Raw genomic sequence first — 22,008 nt, 5'->3', positions numbered from 1 at the left:
TGTGGACTCTCATTAATATTTATACCCTTCCTGGACTCAGAGATTAGAGAAAAAGAATAATAAAAAAAAGACCCATTGTTACCTATTAATCCAGGAATAAGTAAATGAATTGGTACTAACTGAAAATCAATTTCTATTTAATCTAGTAAAAATGTTCTGTGATAATCTTCTGTGACTAGACTCCTGTCTCTGGCATTTAACTAAACAGAAAGAACAAATCTTTGAAGAGGGCTTGTAATAAAAAGTAACTGATAAATTCTATTTGTTTTTGGATCTGAAAAATGATAGTCCACCCAAATTAAATTCCAATCTCTTTATGTCTTGGAATTTTGGAAGATCACTCAGGCATAAAATAAGTTCAGGATAAAAAAATATGCATTGTACTTAAAGAATCTACTACTTTCTCATATATGTAAATTTGGTCTGTGGTGCCTGGCACCTTCTAAAATTTATTGTGATTCAACCTGAGGACCTGGGATTAACACATCTTGAATTTCATTTGCATCTGTGCCCCTTTCAAATTAAAACCACTTTGTACTCAATTTAGTCCATTGTGTGCTGAGTAGTATTACATAAACACATGACACCAGCCCTTTCTTCCCGGCTGAGTAGAAGGAAGACCACTGCTTTATCCAGAAACTTCAGGTTTATGGTTGTTACTGCCTCATAGCATATTTATATCACAAAAGAATTCACAGTTGCCTTTGCTTTTGAACATTTGGAATTGTTTATCCAAAGAATCAGGATGGAAGCAATTACTCTTTGAAAATACCTTCTAATTAAAGAGAAGCTCTAGAAAACAAACTCTTATTTCAGACTGACAACTTGAGCAGCAGGAGGCAAGCAGGCATTTCTGTTCACCAATGAGGCCACAGTTAAAGGAGTGGTCCTTAGAAAACAAATAGAACTGATTGGCTGGCCAAACAAAGCCCTTTAAGAGTCAACTGATCTCATCTATAGAAAATGCAGCACTGGTGGCAACTTTTCATAGTGATAGATTTGCGGCTGATCTGAAGAATGAAAAATTAGCACAGGTACCCTTGAGCCCACAGGTCAGTAGATGAGATGGCACAGAAGCCTACTGGCCTGAGGATAAAACAGACAGCACTGGTTGGAATACAAACTCACTGAAGATTAATCTAGTTATTCCAAAAAGTTTGTTAAGGAGAAAAATCACTAAACCACAAATTGATACATAAGAAAAAAAAAAAGTCAAGATTCCTGACTTCAAGAAACTTAATCTAGAAAGATACCTAAAAAGAAAAACAATGTCTTTAAATTTATGGTACAAGATCAGTAGGTTCCTTACAATACCAACCCCATTAATTAGTTAGCAGCTCCAGCGCTGCACAGGCATGTGTGTGCATGAACAAGGAGGGCAGAGGGACAGCACTGATGCACAGAGCACCTGTTTGAAACCGGCACCACCGTTCAAGTCACCCAAGCTGCCAACAAAAGACCTTACTGTTATTGACCCTGCTTCACATAATGTCTTCCTTTTGGCACCTTCACTCCAGTTTTCCAGGAAGAGCTGGTCAAAGAGGATGATTAATCCACCCAGGGTTTTGATCTTTACTCATCTCTTGCCCCTCATACAAATGTGAACCTAACTTCTCTGTGGCACTGCACCTCATAGACCTTGTTATATACAATAAAATGTGGGGTGGATGCTTGACATAGTCAATCATTTGGGATGCCCATGCCCAGTAAAACAGTGTCTGGGCTCAAGTCCCTGCTCTGCCCCTAATTCTGGCTTCTCATTAATGAAAACGCTGGGAGGCAGAAGTGATGATGGCTCAAGTGCTTAGTTCCTATACAGGCAACCCTGAGTAACTGGTCCAGCCCAAGTTACTGCAGGCATTTGGAGAGGGAGCTTGTGCATGGAAGAGCAAGACCTCTGTCTCTCTCTGCTTTTCAAATTAAGTACATTAATTAAAATTGGGCCCAGTGCAATGGCTCAGTGGTTAAATCCTTACCTTGCACTGGGATCCAATGGGCATTGCCAGTTCATGCCCCGGCTGCTCCACTTCCCACCCAGCTCCCTGCTTGTGGCCTGGGAAAAGAGCCAAGGATGACTCAAAACTTTGGGATCCTGCACTAATGTGGGAGACCCAAGAGAAGCTCCTGGATGCTGGTTTTGGACTGATTTAGCTCCGGCCATTGTGGCCACTTGGGGAGTGAAACAGCAGATGGAAGATCTTTCTCTGTGTCTCCCCTTCTCTCTGTAAGTCTACCTTTCCAATAAAGACAAATAACTACAGCTTAAAAAATTTTTTAAATGAAGTCTGTGTGTGTATAAAACATCTTTTTCTCAATTTGTATTTTCTTTTAAGATTCATTTAATACTTACAAGGCAGAGAGAAAGTGACAGACATAGAGATACCACTTTTCCATTGATTTCCTTCTCCATTACTTACGGTACACAGTGGTGGGCCATGTGTAAATAGGAGCCAGGAACTCAACCTGGGTCTCCCAAGCAGGGACTCAATTCCTTGGGCCACCCTTTCCTGCCTCCAAGGGTGTGTATGCAGTAATGGAAGGTGGAATTAGGAGCAGGGCCAGGACTGGAACTCAAGCATGCCCATATGGCAGGGAGCTCAAGCAGCATCTTGATTACCACACCAAATGCTTCCCCCTGCCTTCGTATTTTCCATATCGAGCTTTTTACTGGAGTCTTTCTCTCAGTCGAACATAACAGAACAATTGCTCCTACTAATGAATGAATTAATTCATCTTACCAACAAATATTTACAAAACAACCAAATACAGAAGGACTAGCTTTGTCTCATTTTTTTCTTTACCCACAATTCCATCCAATCCTTACAATGGGGTTTTAGTTTTTATTATGTTACTGAAACTACCACAGATGTAAAGTGGACAGAATTTTACAAAACTGCAGAAGGTTATGCCAAAATCAGAATGGACAACTGAGTCTTAGCAGCTCGAGTCTGAAAATTCCATGTATCTCTTTCCAGATAACACAAGGGTTTGTCTTCTACACTTCCACAGCTTTTCCTTTTCCCACAATTTATAATGCCCAGCGTCAAAGAGAATCAAGAACATGAGCCAGTCTATATTTTTTTTTTTTTTATATATATTTATTATTTAACTTCAGTAATTACATTGTATTATGTGACACAATTACATAGATACTTGGGTTCTCCCCACCCCTCCCCAAACCCTCCCACTATGGTGGATTCCTCCACCTTGTTGCATAACCACAGCTCAAGTTCAGTTGAGAGCCAGTCTATATTTTTAAGTGAGTGGACAGATTTTCTCTCTGGAGAAGAAAAAGTCCAGGCCCATGTAGCTTGTTCTCACCACTTTCCATAGAAATGGAACAAGAATCAACATTCAGATTCAAGCACTTAATTACTCACTGGTTAAAATGATCTCTCTTGCCACAGGCAAGCCCGACTCTGAGGTCAAACATCAAGCTAACTCAGAAATAGGAGACAGCAAAGAAGAGCATGGAACATTCTGTATCTAGTAAAAAGTCCCTGTTCCAGCCAACCCCATCCCCCAGCTCTTAAATTCAATGACTGAGTTATGGAAACTTTCATGTGTGGTAAAACTGGGGACTTTGTCTTCCTATAATGAGCCAATGTTCTGCATATGGTTTGTTGCAAGTCTTATGCTTAATGCTATCTTCTGGGAATTCTCATCCTCCATGAGAATACTGGAATACTGGAATATGTTATTCTAATTACAATTTTTAGATTTATATCTGGTTATTCCCTTAAGAAGTACATACAGCTATCACTACTTGAAGAAAGTAAAAAGTTAAATAAAATTAGCTTTGAATCATCATCACCACCATCATAAAACACACACACACGTAATAATGCCTTTTGAACTCTAAAGTCACCTGGATCTTTGATTCTATTGCCTGACTTATTTAAATCAAAGATACCAAAGAGTGAAATATTTCATTATATGTTTAATTTTTAAAGAATCTTTTATCTATCGTAAATCAAAATCAAAATCTGTATTATTATTCTCTCAGAATGCTGTAACTATCTCATTATATCTGTTCACATTTATAGGCATAGTAGGATCAATGCTTTGATTTAGGAAAAGATAGTAAGAATGCCTTCCTTCCAGAACTGTCCAATAAACAAATCTATTTTTTTCCAATTGGAACACTACAACTATCTGAATTTTTATTTTGGTCCAGGGCTGAGACCTTAGGACTGTTATACAATGACAAACTGTACTAAAAATACCACAAGCCAAAGACACACTTAGGGTATCGTATTTAGCTAGGCCATTCCTTAGACTGAGAACAGAAGCCTTCTAGGTAGTCATCAGTATAGCATTCAAACATCTGTGAGGGTACGCATGACCCTCAGAGATGTAACTGTTAACATAATTCCCTCCATGCTACCTGTGGGGAAGTGAACAGCCTGGCCTGGTGGGTCTCAGGCATATCTGTGGTATGAGCTTGACCAAATATGGTCTTACACAAAGCTAAGAGTTGGCACACCTGGTATATACCTTGTGGCTCTTCCTAGTCACATTTCCCTCTTGTGAGTGATCCCTTTCGTCATTTTCTTAGGTTCCTTTCTATGCCCCTCACCCATGTGACACTAAGATTTCTCACAGAAGCTCTTTCAAAACGGCTGAAACACATCAACAATCCAAGTGTCCATCAATGAGACAGTGGATAACCAATCACCCAGGGCAACAAGTCACAGTAGGGAAAGGAATGATCTGGGTCCAGAGCTGGGGCACGAAGGTTAAGCCATCACCAGGGGTGGCATTCCATATGAGTGAGGCCTCAAGTTCTGGCTGCTCTACTTTCAGTCCAGTTTCCTGCTAATGTGCCTGGGAAAAAATCCCACATGGGCCCATATACCATGTGGGAGATCTGGAGAAAGCTCCTGGCTCCTGGCTTCAGCCTGGGCTAGCCCTGGCTGTGTGGTCATTCAGGGAGTAAAAAAACCAGCAGAGGGAAGATCAATCTTTCTCTGTCTCTTCCTCGCTCTAACTCTGCCTTACAACTAAATACATTAAGCCTTTTAAAAAAAACTCCAGCAGGGCCCAGCGCAATAGCCTAGTGGTTAAAGTTCTCGCCTTGCATGCAGTGGGATCCCATATGGGCACCGGTTCATATTCCAGCTGCCCCCTGCCCATCTAGCTCCCTGCTTGTGGCCTGGGAAAGCAGTCGAGGATGGCCCAAAGCCTTGGGACCCTGCACCCGCGTGGGAGACCTGGAAGAAGCTCCTGATTCTGGCTTTCAGCTCAGATCCAGCCGTTGTGGCCACTTGGGGAGTGGATCATTGGACAGAGGATCTTCCTCTCTGTTTCCCCTCCTCTCTGTAAATATGACTTTCCAATTAAAAAATAAAAATAAATCTCCAGCAATACACAATTATACTAGCAATTTAACAAGTGTAAGTTTTCCACAGTATGGTATCATTTTAATGAGTTTAAAAAAATTAGAGTGAGTTATTTATAACATTTCTGAGCCAATTTTCTTCTCAATAGAAGAGGGAAAATGCTCATCACAGCTACAATTGAAGAGAAACAGCAATAACAAACATCTATATGTCATATCCACTATGTTCAAAAGATAGCTTTCTTAAGAATTTCTTGTATAATTTTGATCAAAGACTTGTCCCTGGCTAAAGGTATAGCACTGATTAAAGAGTGAAGTGAGTTAGTACTACTCAAAGGAGAGAGGGGCTTTCCCATAATCTTAGCTCAGAGCATACAAGCAGATGCCCAAAAGTCCACCTTTTCATCCACAGAAGAGATTTTGGCAAGTGGGACTTTGAGAACATAGGCAGTACATACTTGAGAGAGAAGGTCTTTAAAAACCTGAAATGTTCACTCACTGACATGAGTGTGTTCCAACTAATCTGGAAAATATTTGGTTATGGATTTTCTCATTATGACCTAAGTCAGAAAGGTTCCCAGGAACCTCCCGTACTGGAGAGCAAATACTACTCGAAGTGTGTGAAAGAACAGCAGAGAAGTAAATGCAGGGAGAAGGTGAGGGGCTGGCTGCAGTAGGCTTCACACACCAGCCCAGGTTTGCTTGTTTTTACCCCCGTTTTTACTCCTGGGATTCATTTTTCATTCTTCCTTCATTTTATGTTAAGTTGGAACTGCTGCTGCTTTTCTTGCTTCTCTTGTAATTTGACTCCCTCCTCCTCTCTGTTGTGGCAGTTCATCTGTCCCTCACTTGTAGGCACATGGTTGTACGTATCCTTCAAAAGGCTGAATTCGAAACTTGACTGTTTTACAGCTTAAGTTTACTGCTACTGCTTAAGTACTATTTTAGTACTTAAGCTCGATGATTGGCTACAGCAGCAGAGTTCCAAACATGTGAGGGAGAGAACCAACAATGAGAATGTTTCCACAACATTTAGACGTTAGTTCAACAATGGGTCCGGTGAGCCCATCGGCATGTTTTCTTGTCTGAAACAGATGGCTAATTTGTTTATTATGATGTGATGCACAATTTGGGTGTACTAGAAACTTACTTCCTTGTATAACTTGACCTTGTTAGTCTAGGTTTCATGATTCTACTAATTTTCATTTGAACATTTATATTGAAAAGCATTTAAAAAACAAAGGGAAAGAGATTATGTCAGTTGCCACTGACAAAGACTAAAAGATACTTTGTAGCATCTGATAAGAAATACTACTATACTATGCCAAGTTGGATTATTTATTCTGTTTAACATACAATCTAGCAGCTGCTGAAGAAACATCTGTAACACAATGCCAGGGAAAATATGAAAGCTATCAGTATACTTCAATACGCCTTCTGAAAATAAGACTTATTTTTTCTTTTAAGATTTGTTTATTTTTATTGGAAAGGCAGACTTACAGAGAGAAGGAGAGACAGATCTTCCATTCACTGGTTCACCCACCCCCCCAGTGGCTGTAAGCTGGGAGCCAGGAAACTTTCCTGGGTTTCCCAAGGGGGTGCAGGGTCCCAAGGTTTTGGGCCATCCTCTACTGCCTTCCAAGGCCAGAAGCAGGGTGTTCAAAGGGAAATGGAGCAGCTGGGACATGAACTGGCACCCAAATGGGAACCTGGTGTTCACAAGGAGAGGATTAGCCAATTGAGCCATTGTGCCAGGGTCGAAAGGAATTCTTATAATGTGGCATTTTTAGCACATTAGGGTAACTTTCTGCTTTGCAAGGCCAGCAGCCTGTGACAGAGCCCTGGCTGGAATCTCAGCTTCTTTCTTTCTCTTCTTTCTTTCTTTCTTTCTTTCTTTCTTTCTTTCTTTCTCTCTTTCTCTCTTTCTCTCTCTCTCTCTCTTTCTCTCTCTCTCTCTTTCTTTCTTGTTTATTTATTTTTATTGGAAAGTCAAATATAAAGACAGGAGGCAAAACAGAGGAAGATCTTCCATCCGCTGATTTACTCCCCAAAGGGCCTTAACAACCAGAGCTTGTCCAATCTGAAGCCAGGAGCCAGGAGCCTTCTCCAGGTCTCCCACATGGGTGCAGGGTTCCAATGCCTTGGGCCATCCTCTACCAATTTTCCAGGCCATAAGCAGGGAGTTGGATGGGAAGTAGAACCACTGGGATTAGAACCGGTGCCCATATGGGATTCTGGAGCATGCAAGGCGAGGACTTTAGCCACCAGGCTACCACACTGGGCCCTCCACTTTACTTCTGATCCAGCTCCCTGCATATGTGCCTGAGAAAGAAGCAGAAGACAGCCCATGTCCTCGATCCCTTGCCCCCACATAGAACTAGGTGACTCCTGGCTCCTGGTTTCATTCTGGAGTAAGTCCGATCGTTTTGGTTATTTGGGGAGTAATCAGCAGAAGGAATCATTCATGTCTCTGTCACTTTGTATTTCAAATATGCGAATGAGTAATAAATAAATCCTTAAAAATCTTAATCCAGAAGGCTGAATGCATTAGAACAACTTTATGCAAATCCACTTACTGTTAAGAGGAAAGGATTATTGGAAGAGTATATTTTTTGTTGAAGATTTATTTCTTTATTTAAAAGGCAGAGTTACAGAGTGAGGGATTTGCAGAGACAGATATTTCCATCAGTGGTTCACTCCTCAAATGGCTACAATAGCTGTGGCTGGACCAGGCAGAAGCAAAGAGTCAGAAACTTCTAGATATCCCACTGGGATAACAGAGGCCCAAGTACCTGGGCTGTCTTCTGCTGCTATTCTAGGCACATTAGCAGGGAGATGGATTGGAAATAGAGCAGCCAGAACTTGAGCTGGTGCTCATATTGATACTGGTGTCACAGGCAGAGGCTTCACCCACAGCACCATCATTCATGCCCCATGGATCACTGGGAAGTTTTTGAGGAGCTATGCTAGTGGAATTTGTAAGAAAAGAACTGCCGGGCCCGGTGCGATAGCCTAGCAGCTAAAGTTCTTGCTTTGCACGCACTGGGATCCCATATGCGTACCGCTTCAAATCCCAGCAGCCCTGCTTTCCATCCAGCTCCCTGCTTGTGACCTGGGAAAGTAGTGGAGGACGGCCCAGGGCCTTTGGACCCTGTACCCATACAGGAGACCTGGAAGAGGCTGCTGGCTTCTGGCTTCGGATTGGCACAGCTCCAGCCTTTGCGACCCCTTGGGAGTGAATCAACAGACAGAATATCTTCCTCTCTGTCTTTCCTCCTCTCTCTCTCTCTGACTTTCCAATGAAAATAAAATAAATCTTAAAAAGAAAAAACTTTCAAGTTTGAAAAACAACACTACTGAGCCTAACTCTGTTGGTCTCAATTTCAAAACGCTTTCATTTTCATTTTCTGTAGATTAAACAGTATGATTTTATAGAATCTTTTTTTTTATGAAGCTAACTGGCTAGAAGCTGACATTTTGTCTAGGGGTCAGGACACTGGTTATGATGTGTGGATCTATATTTGCTGCACTTATTGGCATGCACAGGAACCAGGGCTGGGGACGAGCCTGCTGGAGATCATTGGGGTTCACTCTGCTTAGGTGGCAGTTCCCACTGGTGTGTGCAAGGGCTAAGTGTGTGGTGGGCAAGGTTAGGCTGGGCCACAGCATCCACTGCTTTCTGTATGCGATGGGGCTGGAGACAGAACTGACAGGGTGATTGCAAACACCAGTGTGTATGTAGGCTGATGTAGCTGATGGGCTGAGCAGGACCCTGCACTGGCTGGAACACAAAAGAATCAGGTACAGGGTCACCTCTAGTGAGGTTTCTTTGGGGACCCCAAATTGGATCAATGGGCTTAAACTCTAGCAACAGGGAAAAATCACAGGATCTGTGGTCTGACTGTGGAGTGCATATGTCAGAACTGGGCCTCCTTGGTTCTAAAGCATATTCAGTGGATAGCATGCCCAGATGCACTTGGGAAATCACTGAGACCTGCAGAGGAGTATGATATTATGCAGGGCAGAAAAAATAAGACAACTGTCCCAGCCAAGCATTAATACTAAGTATCTGGGCAAGCGGAGACTCTAAGGTGGACTATGTCAACCAACGGATCTTAGAAGGATTCCCTCAAAGTTGGAACAATGAAATCAACAATGTCTCGGAACAACTGAAATGATTTAAGCAGTACCCTTGAAATATGCTCCACACTGGGCATCCTAGGACGACACTGGGTGGCCAGGCACCATCCCTGGGCACTGATGTTAGGTTGCTCCTCTCCCCGCTCCTCCCCACTTCTCCCAGATACAGGAAGAAAAAAAAATCGGAAACAGTTGTCTCATTCACTTTCTCCCATTCCTCAAAGTTTCCCACTTTAGCCAGTGGTCCACATGGGCATACATCCTTCTCAACTATGTAAACATCACCAAAAAATAAAACAAATTTATTCTTAAAAAGAAAAAAAAAGGATTGGTTTCACTGAGTATATTCTCAACAGTACTTTGCTTTCTTAGTTATTATACTAAAAGTAAACTATAAATGATTATTAAAAACTCTTCTAGGAGTGGCTATTTGGCCTGCTCATTAAGCTGCCTGGAAGGATGCCTAGATCCCACACTGGTGCCTAAGTTCCCTCCCTGCTTCTGACACCTGGTTTCAGCTTCCTGCTAATGCAGATCCTGGAAGGCAGTGGGCTTTGGCCACTCACATGGGAGACCTGGGCTGAGTTTCTGGCTAGAGTGCGTACCTGAGAAGTGAATCAGCAGTTGGTAACATTGTCTCTCTCGTCTTTCCCTGAATCAATCTTTAAATCTCTTTAAATTTCAAAATACTATTATAATTATAAAACATATTAGATACAGAAAAAACTGAACATAATATCTAGTTTGATGAAAAATATTCATTATCAAGTAGCTTTTTTTTTCAAATAGCAAAACTTTACATAAATGTTTTTCTACACTTGACCTTAGCCAAAAGGCTGAGGAGCGATTCATAAATGTTTTATCTATAAGTGACATTTCAAATAAGAGTACGTTTGGGGGTCCCAGCACGTTAGCCTAGCAGCTAAAGTCCTCGCCTTATCACTGCCAGGATTCCACTTGGGTGCCGATTCGTGTCCCAGCGGCTCCACTTCCCATTCAGCTCCCTGCTTATGGCCTGGGAAAGCAGTCGAGGACAGCCCAAAGCCTTGGGACACTGCACCCATGTGGGAGACCCGGAAGAGGCTCCTGACTCCTGACTTCAAATCAGCACAGTTCTGGCCGTTGTGGTCACTTGGGGAGTGAATCAGTGGATGGAAGATCCTCGTCTCTGTCTCTGTACCTAGGCAAGGGCTGCGAGAAAATGAACCAATAGCTGGTGGGCATTTTGGTCTGGTTAATGCCAACTCTGTTAACTGTATCAGTGTGCCAGCATACTGACCTGTTCTATTTTTTTTTAAGATCTGGAGGAAAGAGGGGTAAAGGAGACAGGCGCACGCTACCTGGGAGCACCCCACCTCCACTGTCACTGGCATGAGCAGGGTGGGAATGGGGAAATGCATTACTAGGGGCTGGGGGACCTAGGGGCCGGTCAAAATGGGGACTGCTGAGGGCTTGTCTTCCATATATAAAATGATTTCTGGGAGCTTCCACAGACCAGGCCTCAAATGCCACTGTCCTCAGGCACTTCGGCAGTCTGACAGCACAGTAGTGATTTTTCCTTCTCCTTCCCCCTGCCCAGTCCCCGGGGACACAGAAGGAAAAGAGAAACATTTATGTTACCCATCTCCCTGGCCCTCTCCAGTCTGATCAGAACTGGAGGCACACATGGGTCCACAACTGTCTCACCTTTGTAATAAATATTAATAAAAAGATCTTTTTTTTTCTTTCTGTGTCTCCCTCTCTCAAAAAAATTTTTTGAAGTAAACACAAAAGTAAAAGCAGTGAGTAACTCAATCTTTTAAAAAAATGGCCAATGGAAATAACAGACTCATTTAAAAGACACATTTTGGTAATGGAATGCCATCCTATCATTGCTTATTTAATGAAATACTGAACTTTTTTATATGATTTATATTAAATTAAATACAACTGTATATCAGGAATTCAACTGTGCACACATTTTAAAGTTCCATCGAACTATAATAATACATGCATCTTTTATCTAAAAAGCATTTCTAATTTCTGTGGAGCAGCTGTGTATGAAAACCACAAGCTTCTTTTCAATCAAGAATTATTTTACATGATACATGTTCAGCTTACAATTAATCATGGGCAATGTATTCTTGTAACTGGAACAGGGCAAAAGATTTTCCTCTCAAAAAGTAGGTGTCAGGCCCGGCGGTGTGGCCTAGCGGCTGAAGTCCTCTCCTTGAACGTCCCGGGATCCCATATGGGCACCAGTTCTAGTCCCGGCAGCCCCACTTCCCATCCAGCTCCCTGCCTGTGGCCTGGGAAAGCAGTCGAGGACGGCCCAATGCTTTGGGACCCTGCACCCGCGTGGGAGACCTGGAAGAGGTTCCAGGTTCCCGGCTTCGGATCGGCACAGCACCGGCCATTGCGGCTCACTTGGAGAGTAAATGATCAGACAGAAGATCTTCCTCTCTGTCTCTCTTCCTCTCTGTATATCTGACTTTCCAATAAAAATAAATAAATCTTTAAAAAAAAAAAGTAGGTATCTTAGGCCTGTCATGTTAGTCTAGCAGCTAAAGCCCTCGCCTTGCACAAGCCAGGTTTTCATATGGGTGCTGGTTCTAATTCCAGTCACTCCACTTCCCATCCAGCTCCCTGCTTGTGGCCTTGGAAAGCAGTTGAGGATGGCCCAAAGGCCTTGGAACCCTGCACCCGTGTGGGAGACCTGGAAGAGGCTCCAGGCTCGTGTCTTTGAATCTGTGCAGCTCTGGCCGTTCTGGCCACTTGGGGAGTGAATCAGCAGACAGAAGATCTTCCTCTCTGTCTCTCCTTCTCTTTTGTATACCTGACTTTGCAATAAAAATAAGTAAATCAATTTGTTTTAAAAAGTAGGTATCTTACGAAGTCTATCCTGATTCAGTCTTTCACACATTTATTTCGAAAAAGTGAAGAGAGTAATATTAGTTCTTAAAGAACTACTCACCCAATGAAAGCCACCATCTGTTCCACTATGTGCTTGCTGAACGTTATGATAACAAAAATTTTCTGTAAGGAAAAGATCAAATATTTTGTCATTAGAAACCCTGGTGTAAATTTACAATTCTGATACTAGCGTCAAAAAGGTGAAGTTCTGCCCTTAACTGTAATTTTTCAATTTCTTCTAAAATAAAAGACAAAATTGAATTCAAATGCTGTGTAGTTGGTATTTTCAAGACTGTTCCTGAAGCAGTTTTAGTCTTGCTAGGATACACAGCTATGCCTGAGGGAAAGTATGAATCATGAAACCTTCAGCAGGGAGGCAACAGTGGACATTCACATGCTCTCTTGTACCTTGGACTTGTCTTTACCACGGAAGTCATGGGTTCCCAGAGCTGCACAGTCTCAGCTAAATCTAACACAGAGAAACCTGAAAAGAATGTGCACATTTCATGGAAAGTTTTTTAGAGAAGGACCATGAAAATTCTGTTCTCAGACCCCGAATGAACTTGACCTTTCAGGCGCACAGCTGAAGTGATTAGATCTGGAACATTTTCAGTTGAGTGGTAATGAGGTTCTCGCTCCATTAATTAGAGATATTGCTTTGTCAACAAATGTTAACATAAAAGTCTTACTATGGAAACCATAAGGCACTGTTAAGGGTATGCGGGAACAGAAAGGTGAGGATACTCCTTCAAAGCCCTGAAGAAGTTACAAATTTTTCTACAAATTATAAATGCCTCTAATTTTTTCTAAAGCCACAGAGGTTCAAAGAATGGGACATTTAGCTTTAAAGGCCAGACAATTCTCTGACTAAATCCAAATAAATCTAGAATCTCCCAAATTCTGCTAACAAACCCTTCAGTATTGTCATTGTTTGTTAAATAATTACTTTAGATTAACATACTATTTCAATTAAAAGATTAATAAGGCATTGTTGGACTCAGCACAATGGGTCAACTGGCTAATACTCCCCTTACAAGCACCAGGATCTCATTCTACGTGACAGTTCATGTCATAGCTGTTCCACTTCCCATCCAGCTCCCTGTTTATGGTATGGGAAAGCAGTGGAGAATTACCAAAAGCCTTTGGACCCTGCATGGGAGCTCTGCACCTGCGTGGGAGACCTGGAAAAAGTTCCTGGCTCCTGGCTTTGGATCAGCTCAACTCCAGCCGCTGCAGCCATTTGTGGAGTGAGCCAGCTGATGGCAGTTGTTTCTCTGTCTCTCCTTCTCTCTGTAAATCTGCCTTTCTAATAAAAATAAACAAACCGTTTTCTTAAAAAAAAAAAAAAGGCAATGCTATATGAACAATATGATGCTAATTATTATAAGTAACTTAAAGAGGAAAACATTAATGTATGGGATTCCATGCCAAACACCAGCTATTTATAGTTGAAATCTTATCAACAGAACTAATAGTTATGTCTTAGTGGTCTCATTACTATGAGCATTCCTTCCTATTATTTTCTAATAAGCAGAATCAGTCGATGACACAATAATTGCACAATTTCACTGCTTGCAAACGAAATAAGATGTTCTTTTTATATGGAACAGCTTGAAATTTCATTGTATTCAGGAAGAAATAAAATACATCACACATTTACATACATCTTGGAATCTGTTCGGCTGGAGGTCTGAATGAGGGTGCTACCAAATAAAAGGCACAGCCCATCAAACAGCCCTCCCAACCACCAGCACAGAGAAAACAAGTGAAAGTGGAGCCACAAAGAAGCGGGCAGGGGAGGGCATTACTGGTGCCACATTGACCAGCAGCAGCCATCTGTTCAACAAGGGGCCTATAAGGAAGAATCTTCAACAGGTTCTGGTAGGCTCGCTCAGTGCCTACCTAGGTGCTAAATGCTGCTCTAAACATTAGAATATGTCAGTGAACCAAGAGAAACATTGTTGCTCTCCTGTAGCTTATAAAAAGTCCATGTATGTGTGCCGGTGAGTGGGGGTGGGTGGGAAGGCAGGGAAGCAAAAAACAGCAGCCGCTGTCAGGAAATCATAAGGCACATGAAGTAATATGATAAGCATGTTAACTTGTTCATTATTTAGGGGAAAGTCAACATCCCACAGAATCTCAGCAGGCAGAAAACTGGAAGCTGTCTAGTGGTAGGAGATATCCTCATCTACTATTCTTGGTAGGTGGGTTAGGATATTTTTACAGAAGGGTTAACAGCTAACAAGACATCAACTAAAAAATTATTATTTTTTCTTTAAAGGTAAGTCTATTTTAATGCCAGAATGGTTCTGAAATCCATACATAGTCTTTTTTTTTTTTTAAAGATTTATTTTATTTTCATTACAAAGTCAGATACACTGAGAGGAGGAGAGAGAGAGAGGAAGTGGAGCTGCCGGGACTAGAACCAGCGGCCATATGGGATCAAGGCGAGGACCTTAGCCACCAGAAAGCTATCTGATTTTAAGCTGGGGAAAAAGGAAAAACATGGGTGTTAGTTAATCTTATCCCACAGCAGAATGCCTGGGTTTAAGATCTGACTTCAGGGGCTGGCGCTGTGGGCAGTGGGTTAAGCTGCCATCTGGAACAGGAGCATGTCATACAGGTGCTGAGTGCGATGTTGGTGCTCTATCTCTTACCCAGTCTCTGATTACTATGGTTATTATTTTGTCACTCATGTGTGAGACCTGGATACTGATGTCAAGCACAGTCCTGATTGTTGTGTGGGCATCTGAGGAATGAATGAACATGAGCTCTCTCTCTCCCTTGGTGTTTCTCAAAATAAATAAATTAATAAATAAGTAAATAACTAAATAAATAAAACAAACAAGATAAATGAAACAATTCAAAAGGTTTGATCGCTTTGTTTTTTTAGGGAAGCAAGCAAGCCAGATGAGGAAACAGGTTTACTATGTAATCAGAAAAATCTGTGTGTGGAGTTTTCCTCCCTATTATTTCAGAAATGGCTAAAATGTTTGTATTACTCACTAATATTGCTTACCCAGGAATGAGAAGTGCTTGTCCTAAGCTACATCTGGATGTACATCAAGTGACATGCCTTTATAAAGTATGTCACTATGATACAATGCAACATGCAAACATCCCCCAGTCCTAGTTTAGTGAAGGAATTCAGATTCTTCACTTTTAGGACACAAAAGGATTTCTGCATTCTTTGGTCCCGACATTTGGACACATGGAATGAGTTTGACTTGACAGAACCAGGCTGGAATCTCAGGACCTCAGCAACTATTTTACCTTCTTTAACAGGGTTCTATTACTCACAAAACATGTTTAAAAACTGCCTTACAGGATTGGTTTGATGATTAGATAATTAACGCAAATTATCTGGCACAGGCCCTAATAAATAACAGGCATTACATAAATTATTTTCCTTAATGATGTAAATATTTTGCAGCTAAGAAGGAAATATAAAAGAATGGCATGAAGACTGAACTTGAAGCCAAAAGACATTAGGTTCAAATTCCAGTTGTTACTCTCCTGGGCAACTATTACTTATTAACTTAAGTTATACAAAACGATTGTCCTGATTTCTCTATGCCAGGATTACATTAAGTGTGAAGTACTATACAAAATTAAACACGATTATAATCTGAAAAAAAAAATCTAATGAGAATGTTTTAAAATACATTAGTCAAAAATCTTTCTGAAATGAATGGTGTGATCAAATATATACTCTATTTATTATAACTATAAAAGGGAACTTAAAATAAATTTTGCTATAATGAATAAAAAGAGGAGGGAAGGAAATACTTCCCATTGTATTTCTAGACTCACATACACAATTCCCCATCATTTGAATTCTTTGATTCTTCATTCAGGTATGCATGAACACAAGACGTAAGGTAGATACACATATCTACACACACACATATTCAAATGCTCTATCCTATTTGGTTAAGAGTACCTTTGAAGACCAGTAGATTCTCACTTCTCTAACCACAAGCTACATCTTCTTGCCTCTTCAGAGACACTTTTCTTCCTCATTTCCCCCCACACTAACATCTGGCTAGTTTTCGGTAAAAGATTTTAGTGACAAGAGAGGAAGTATTAAGCAGATGTGCTATATAGAGTATATGAAAGAAAAATAAAAATCAGTGACAGGCAATATTCTTTCAGCTTGTGGTTAGTGAAGAAACGACTAGTTGTTTTCACTACATATGTGAAAATGAGGTACACTTTCTCACATAGGAACACTGGTTTTCTTTGATAAAAATCTTGGATTGGAAAAAAAAATCTTGGACAGGGAAGGGCATTTGGCCTGTTAATTAAGATATCATTTAAAGGCCCAGTGTGGTATACTAGCTGTTAAAGCCTTCGTCTTGCATATCCAAGGATCCCATATGGATGCTGGTTCATGTCCCAGCTGCTCCACTCCCTATCCGGCTCCCTGCTTGTGGCCTGGGAAAGCAATAGAAGATGGCCCAAGGTCTTGGGACCCTGCACCCGCATGGGAGACCAAGAGGAAGCTCCTGGCTCCTGGCTTAACATAGACCTAGCTCCGTCTGTTGTGCCCACTTGTGAAATGAACCAGTGGGATGGAAGATGTTTCTCTCTTAATCTGCTTCTCTCTCTAAACCTGACTTTCTTTTTTTTTTTTTTTTAAAGATTTTATTATTATTATTGGAAAGCTGGAAAGCTGGATATACAGAGAGGAGGAGAGACAGAGAGGAAGATCTTCCATCCGATGATTCACTCCCCAAGTGAGCCGCAACGGGCCGATGCGCGCCGATCCAATGCTGGGAACCTGGAACCTCTTCCAGGTCTCCCACGCGGGTGCAGGGTCCCAATGCATTGGGCCATCCTCGACTGCTTTCCCAGGCCACAAGCAGGGAGCTGGATGGGAAGTGGAGCTGCCGGGATTAGAACCGGTGCCCATATGGGATCCCGGGGCTTTCAAGGCGAGGACTTTAGCCGCTAGGCCACACTGCCGGGCCCAACCTGTCTTTCCAATAAAAAATATCTTTACACACACGGAGCTGCTCACTTCCCATCCAGCTCCCTGCTCATGGCCTGGGAAGACAGCGGAGGATGGTCCAGGGCCTTGGGATACTGCACCTGCATGGGACACCTGGGACAAGCTCCAGGCTACTTGCTTTGGATCAACTTGTCTCTGACCATCGCAGCCATTTGAGTGAACTACTGAATGGAAGATCTTTCTCTCTGCAAATCTGATCTGTCTTTCCAATAAAAATAAAATTAAAAAAAGATATGAGTAAGCCAGTCTCATATAGTAGTTTCTGGGTTTGAGTACAAGTTTTACTTCCAATTCCAGTTTCCTGATAACGCAGACTCTGGGAAGCAGCAGCAATGGCTCAAGTAACTGGGTCTCTGTCATCTATGCTGCAGACTTGGGTTGACTCTGACTTCCAGCTTGGTCCCCAGAAATGGCAGGCATTTCTGGGAGTGAAACAGCAAGTGGGAGTTCTCCTGTTTCCACCTCTATTTCTCTTCTGCTCTCTTTCCAATGAATATATTTAAAGAATAATTTATATACATATAAATAGATTTATTTTTATTGGAAAGGCAGATCAAATTTACACATGGGGAGACAGAGAGAAAGATCTTCCACACACTGGTTTACTCCCCAAATGGCTGCAACAGCCGGAGCTGAGCCAATCCAAAGCAAGGAGTTAGGAGCTTCCTCTGGATCTCCCACATCCGTGAAGAGTACCAAAGCCTTGGTACTTGAAGCCAGATGGGAAGAGAAGCAACCAGAACATGAACTGGTACCTGAGTGGGATCCCAGTGCTTGCAAGGTGAGGATTTTCGCTTCTGAGCTACTACACAAGGAGAGCTAAAAATAAATTTAAAAAATCTTGGAGTAACAGTTTCACAGGGCAAGAAGAAAGGAAGGAGAAAGAGAGAGAGAAAGAAAAATCTTCCAATGACAGTGCATGCTTTTATTATCTGAATAATTTGTAACCAAAGGAGCAGACAGTAAGTTAACATTCTCTCAGAGATGAGCATATGTCAGCGCCTTACAACAGGTTCATCATCATGAGGTAGTGAATCAGGGAGTATAATTACCTGGATATGCATTTTAATTATTGCTTTTCCAATAAGCGTTGCACCAAAGAAGGTCCAAAAAGGTACAAGAAAATGTCCACATGTTATTCCAGCCAGGTCAAATAAAGGGTTTGGAATCTATAAAGAGGAAAAACCAATTGCCTGTTATAACTCAAAGGACAACTTAATTTTACCTCTCCCTGGTAGGTGCTACTCTGCTTTAAGCCTTGCACATACAACAATGTGAGGGATAAGGTCTAGTTAGTACCAGACTGTTCAGGAGGAGCTTAAGAAGCAAATGATCTAGCGTGGCTACTGCTTGGTGTTCATCTTAGGCTGCTGTCCATTTGGTCTATCACTCGTGGCTAATGCCCCCCACACATGTATCTTGCACACAGAGGTATTACATGAGAACTCGATAAGGCCAATAGGCCCACACAGATTTAATTCCATTCAGCAGGGTTTTTTTTTTCTTTTTGTTGGCTACTTAGTGACTGTTTTCTATGGCAAAGTTTGCAGGAAGTGCTTTAAGGATATTTAGGTAGGAATTAGGGTACAAAAGCTTGTAATCAGAAATATGAATATTAACTAAAATTGGTCAATCTTCACCAAACATTTTAATAAATTCATAAAGAAGTTATTGGCAAAAGTGTTTTCATTTTTCACATCAGAAAATCAGTTGTTTTCTATTTCAAAAGAGCCCAAGGCTATGGGGACATTTAACACACTTTACAAAGAATATCAGATGTAAAAACAAAACTTAAGTGCACACAGATTCAGATGTTTGGAATATTCAGTTGCAGACAAGAAAGTGTTTCACAACAAAGACCTTACTAAACATTCTTACACTGTAGGAAAACTAAGAGAATTTTATGTACAAATGCAAAAAAACCGCAAGCTCTTTTTGAGCACAACATCCACAGAAGTACTCCGCCTTTGCTGCTGCTGGCTGGGCCAGGGGTTAGCCAACTGATTTATATGATTTTGGTTTTTAAACACTGAAAAATCAGATAATTTAAGCAAAAATTGTTACACATGGTTTTTCAGAAACAATTCCACGAGTAAATTAGAATTTAAGTATTCTTTTGTTACTGACACTTGGATTCAATAATGCACTTTTATTTTCCTCAAGCAATTTCTTTCCACACAACCATGTAATATCATCTGCACAGTATTACATCTGTCACATTTTATATTTTCTTCCACTACTCTGCAAGGTATGTGCATTATAATTTCTTCACTTATTATCATGCTCAACTTCTGGTTGAAATAGATATTTATTCAAATTACACAAGATATTTAAAGTAAAGTTGATAAAAATTAGAATCTGTTAAAATTTGTACATCCCATTCTGTGTTGGAAATTCTTATAAGAGCATAATTAGACTCTATCCACTGGCTCATTCCCCAGACGGCCTGAATGGCAGTGCTGTACACTCTTCCATGGTTGTGTAGACCAGGTCTGGGGACAGGCTGGGCTGGCTGGGCAGGCCACATCATGCACTGACCCCCAGATGAGCCAGAACAGGGTCTGGGGCCGTGCCTGGCTGGGCTAGGCTGAAACACTTATCAGTGAGAGCTGAGACTGAGTGTGGGCCACGACAGGCTGTGTTGAAGCACTTGCCAATATATGTAAGACCTGAGGCTGGGAAAAGGTCTGGTAGGGAAACTTTAGGGACTTCCCTGTTGGGTTGCAGTCCCACTGGTGAGTGCAAGAACTTTTTAGTTCACAGTAGCCAAAGAGATATGAGTGCACTTTTGCCACAGATATTTCTGTTACCTGGCTTGGAGTTACAGTCACTTAAGACAGGTATTACAAGAATTTATCCTTGTAACTAACACACAAAGCTTTGGAAAAAGAGTTCTGATCTATAACTATGGAAATAATCAAGTCATTTTTATTTGGTTAAAAATACTTCATTATGGGCCCAATGCGATGGCCTACTCACATGCCAGGATCCCAAATGGGAATCAGTTTGTGTCTTGGCTTCTCCCCTTCCCTTCTAGCTCCCTGCTTGTAGCCTGGGAAACCAGCAGAGATAACCCAAGGCTTTGAGAACCTGCACCCACGTGGGAGAGCCAGAACAAACTCTTGACTCCTGGTTTTGGATGGGCTTGGCTCCAGCCACTGTGGCCATTTGGGGAACGAACCAGTGGATGGGAAGATCTTTGTCTTTCCTTCTCTTTGTAAATCTGATCTGCTTTTTCAATAAAAATATAGAAATCTTAAAAAAAATTTATACTAAATAAAAGTGATAGCATATTTGTTCCTTCAGGAATGTATCTTTCAAAAACAAAGAGACTCTAAATACACCCTTATTATTTAGTGAAATTTCTCACTTTTAATACGATTCACTTACTGAAGCACATGCCAAAATTCCAAAAAATCCAACCTTCTGTACCAGGTTTTGAACTGCCAGTTTAGCTCGAGAGGCAAAGTCCTGTAAAAAGAAGGAATTTAAACCATTATAATTACATTAAAAAATTAATAAAACGTAAGGGATAAAGATATATCATTACAGCAGTTACTATATTAATTATGTCACCTGATGGCAATGATTTACTTGAGTAACACGATTAAGAAATTAAAATAGGCTGTTCACTAGAACACATGCAGAAAAAAAATCTTAACAGATTATTGTCTGTACACCGTTAAGCTTTTGCTGCATTTTAAGAATTAGCCAAAGACACTGTCATTTTAGTTACAGTTTTCTCTGGATTTTCTAAGCATGAACAAAATATAAATAAATCATGAACCACTGAATTCTTCTAGAAATATTGGCCCACCATATATATTTTTTTCCCTTTCTACAACTAGTCAGACATAATCCCTTCCTAACACCACAATAAGAAACACAGTTTTTGGGACAGTCAATGAAGACAACTTTGTTGAGTGCAAGCCAGAAGAAGGCAAGGTCACTGCAAAAGCAAAACACCATGATTGCACAGCCGGCACCTAGTCTATAAAATGTTTCACTAACATTTTATGTGACTTTTTGACAGTCCTGGGATATAGGTGAGAGTAATATCATACCTACTCCACAGGATACAAAACTGCAGCCCAGAAAGCGTAAGTGCTAAGGGGACCAAGATACGATGCAATATTACGACTCTGAAATCAGTACTTTCTATTGTACTACACTACTTAAACACGCATTTATTCGCCTGGTAAGATCACTCCTGATTTTCTTTTTCCAGTTTGTTAATGTGATTACTGTACAGGTGTATACACACACACAGAGACTCACACACACAATCCTATTCCTCACTTGAGCTGTCAATTTGAAATCTGAATTTAGTTCTTTCCTGATTTTAAAATGACATGTATTTTATTCCAAATTCATAAGACAGTGGTTAATATAACAGAAAAATTAGCTAATATGTCTTATAAAAAACTCTTTAATGTCATAGAATCTCTTTTCTTTTTAGCTCAATGCTCTAATAGAAATCCTTTTAAAAAGATTTATTTTTATTACAAAGTCAGATATACAGAGAGGAGGAGAAACAGACAGGAAGATCTTTCATCCACTGATTCATTCCCCAAGGAAATACAATGGTCGGTGCTGCGCCAATCCGAAGCCAGGAGCCAGG

At 41.0% G+C, this 22,008-nt stretch overlaps 1 protein-coding gene and 1 pseudogene across 3 annotated transcripts in view; both read right to left on the bottom strand.

Annotated features, from left to right (window-relative positions):
- The window catches only part of VMP1 (vacuole membrane protein 1), a 115,761-nt gene that overhangs the window by 10,244 nt on the left and 83,509 nt on the right, over nucleotides 1-22,008 (bottom strand). For all 3 annotated transcript variants that reach the window (XM_004590964.4, XM_058676600.1, XM_058676602.1), the window contains 3 exons: nucleotides 20,778-20,858; nucleotides 18,440-18,556; nucleotides 12,435-12,496 (listed from right to left, as the gene is read on the bottom strand). In XM_004590964.4, coding sequence (XP_004591021.1) covers nucleotides 12,435-12,496; nucleotides 18,440-18,556; nucleotides 20,778-20,858 — 260 coding nt within the window. The remainder of the gene's footprint in view (nucleotides 1-12,434; nucleotides 12,497-18,439; nucleotides 18,557-20,777; nucleotides 20,859-22,008) is intronic.
- LOC118759756 (U2 spliceosomal RNA) lies at nucleotides 10,197-10,329 on the bottom strand (annotated as a pseudogene).

The sequence above is a fragment of the Ochotona princeps genome, chromosome 17 (genome assembly GCF_030435755.1).
Source record: "Ochotona princeps isolate mOchPri1 chromosome 17, mOchPri1.hap1, whole genome shotgun sequence".
NCBI classification, from domain to species: domain Eukaryota; kingdom Metazoa; phylum Chordata; class Mammalia; order Lagomorpha; family Ochotonidae; genus Ochotona; species Ochotona princeps.
This window is presented reverse-complemented; position numbering and strand designations above follow the sequence as displayed.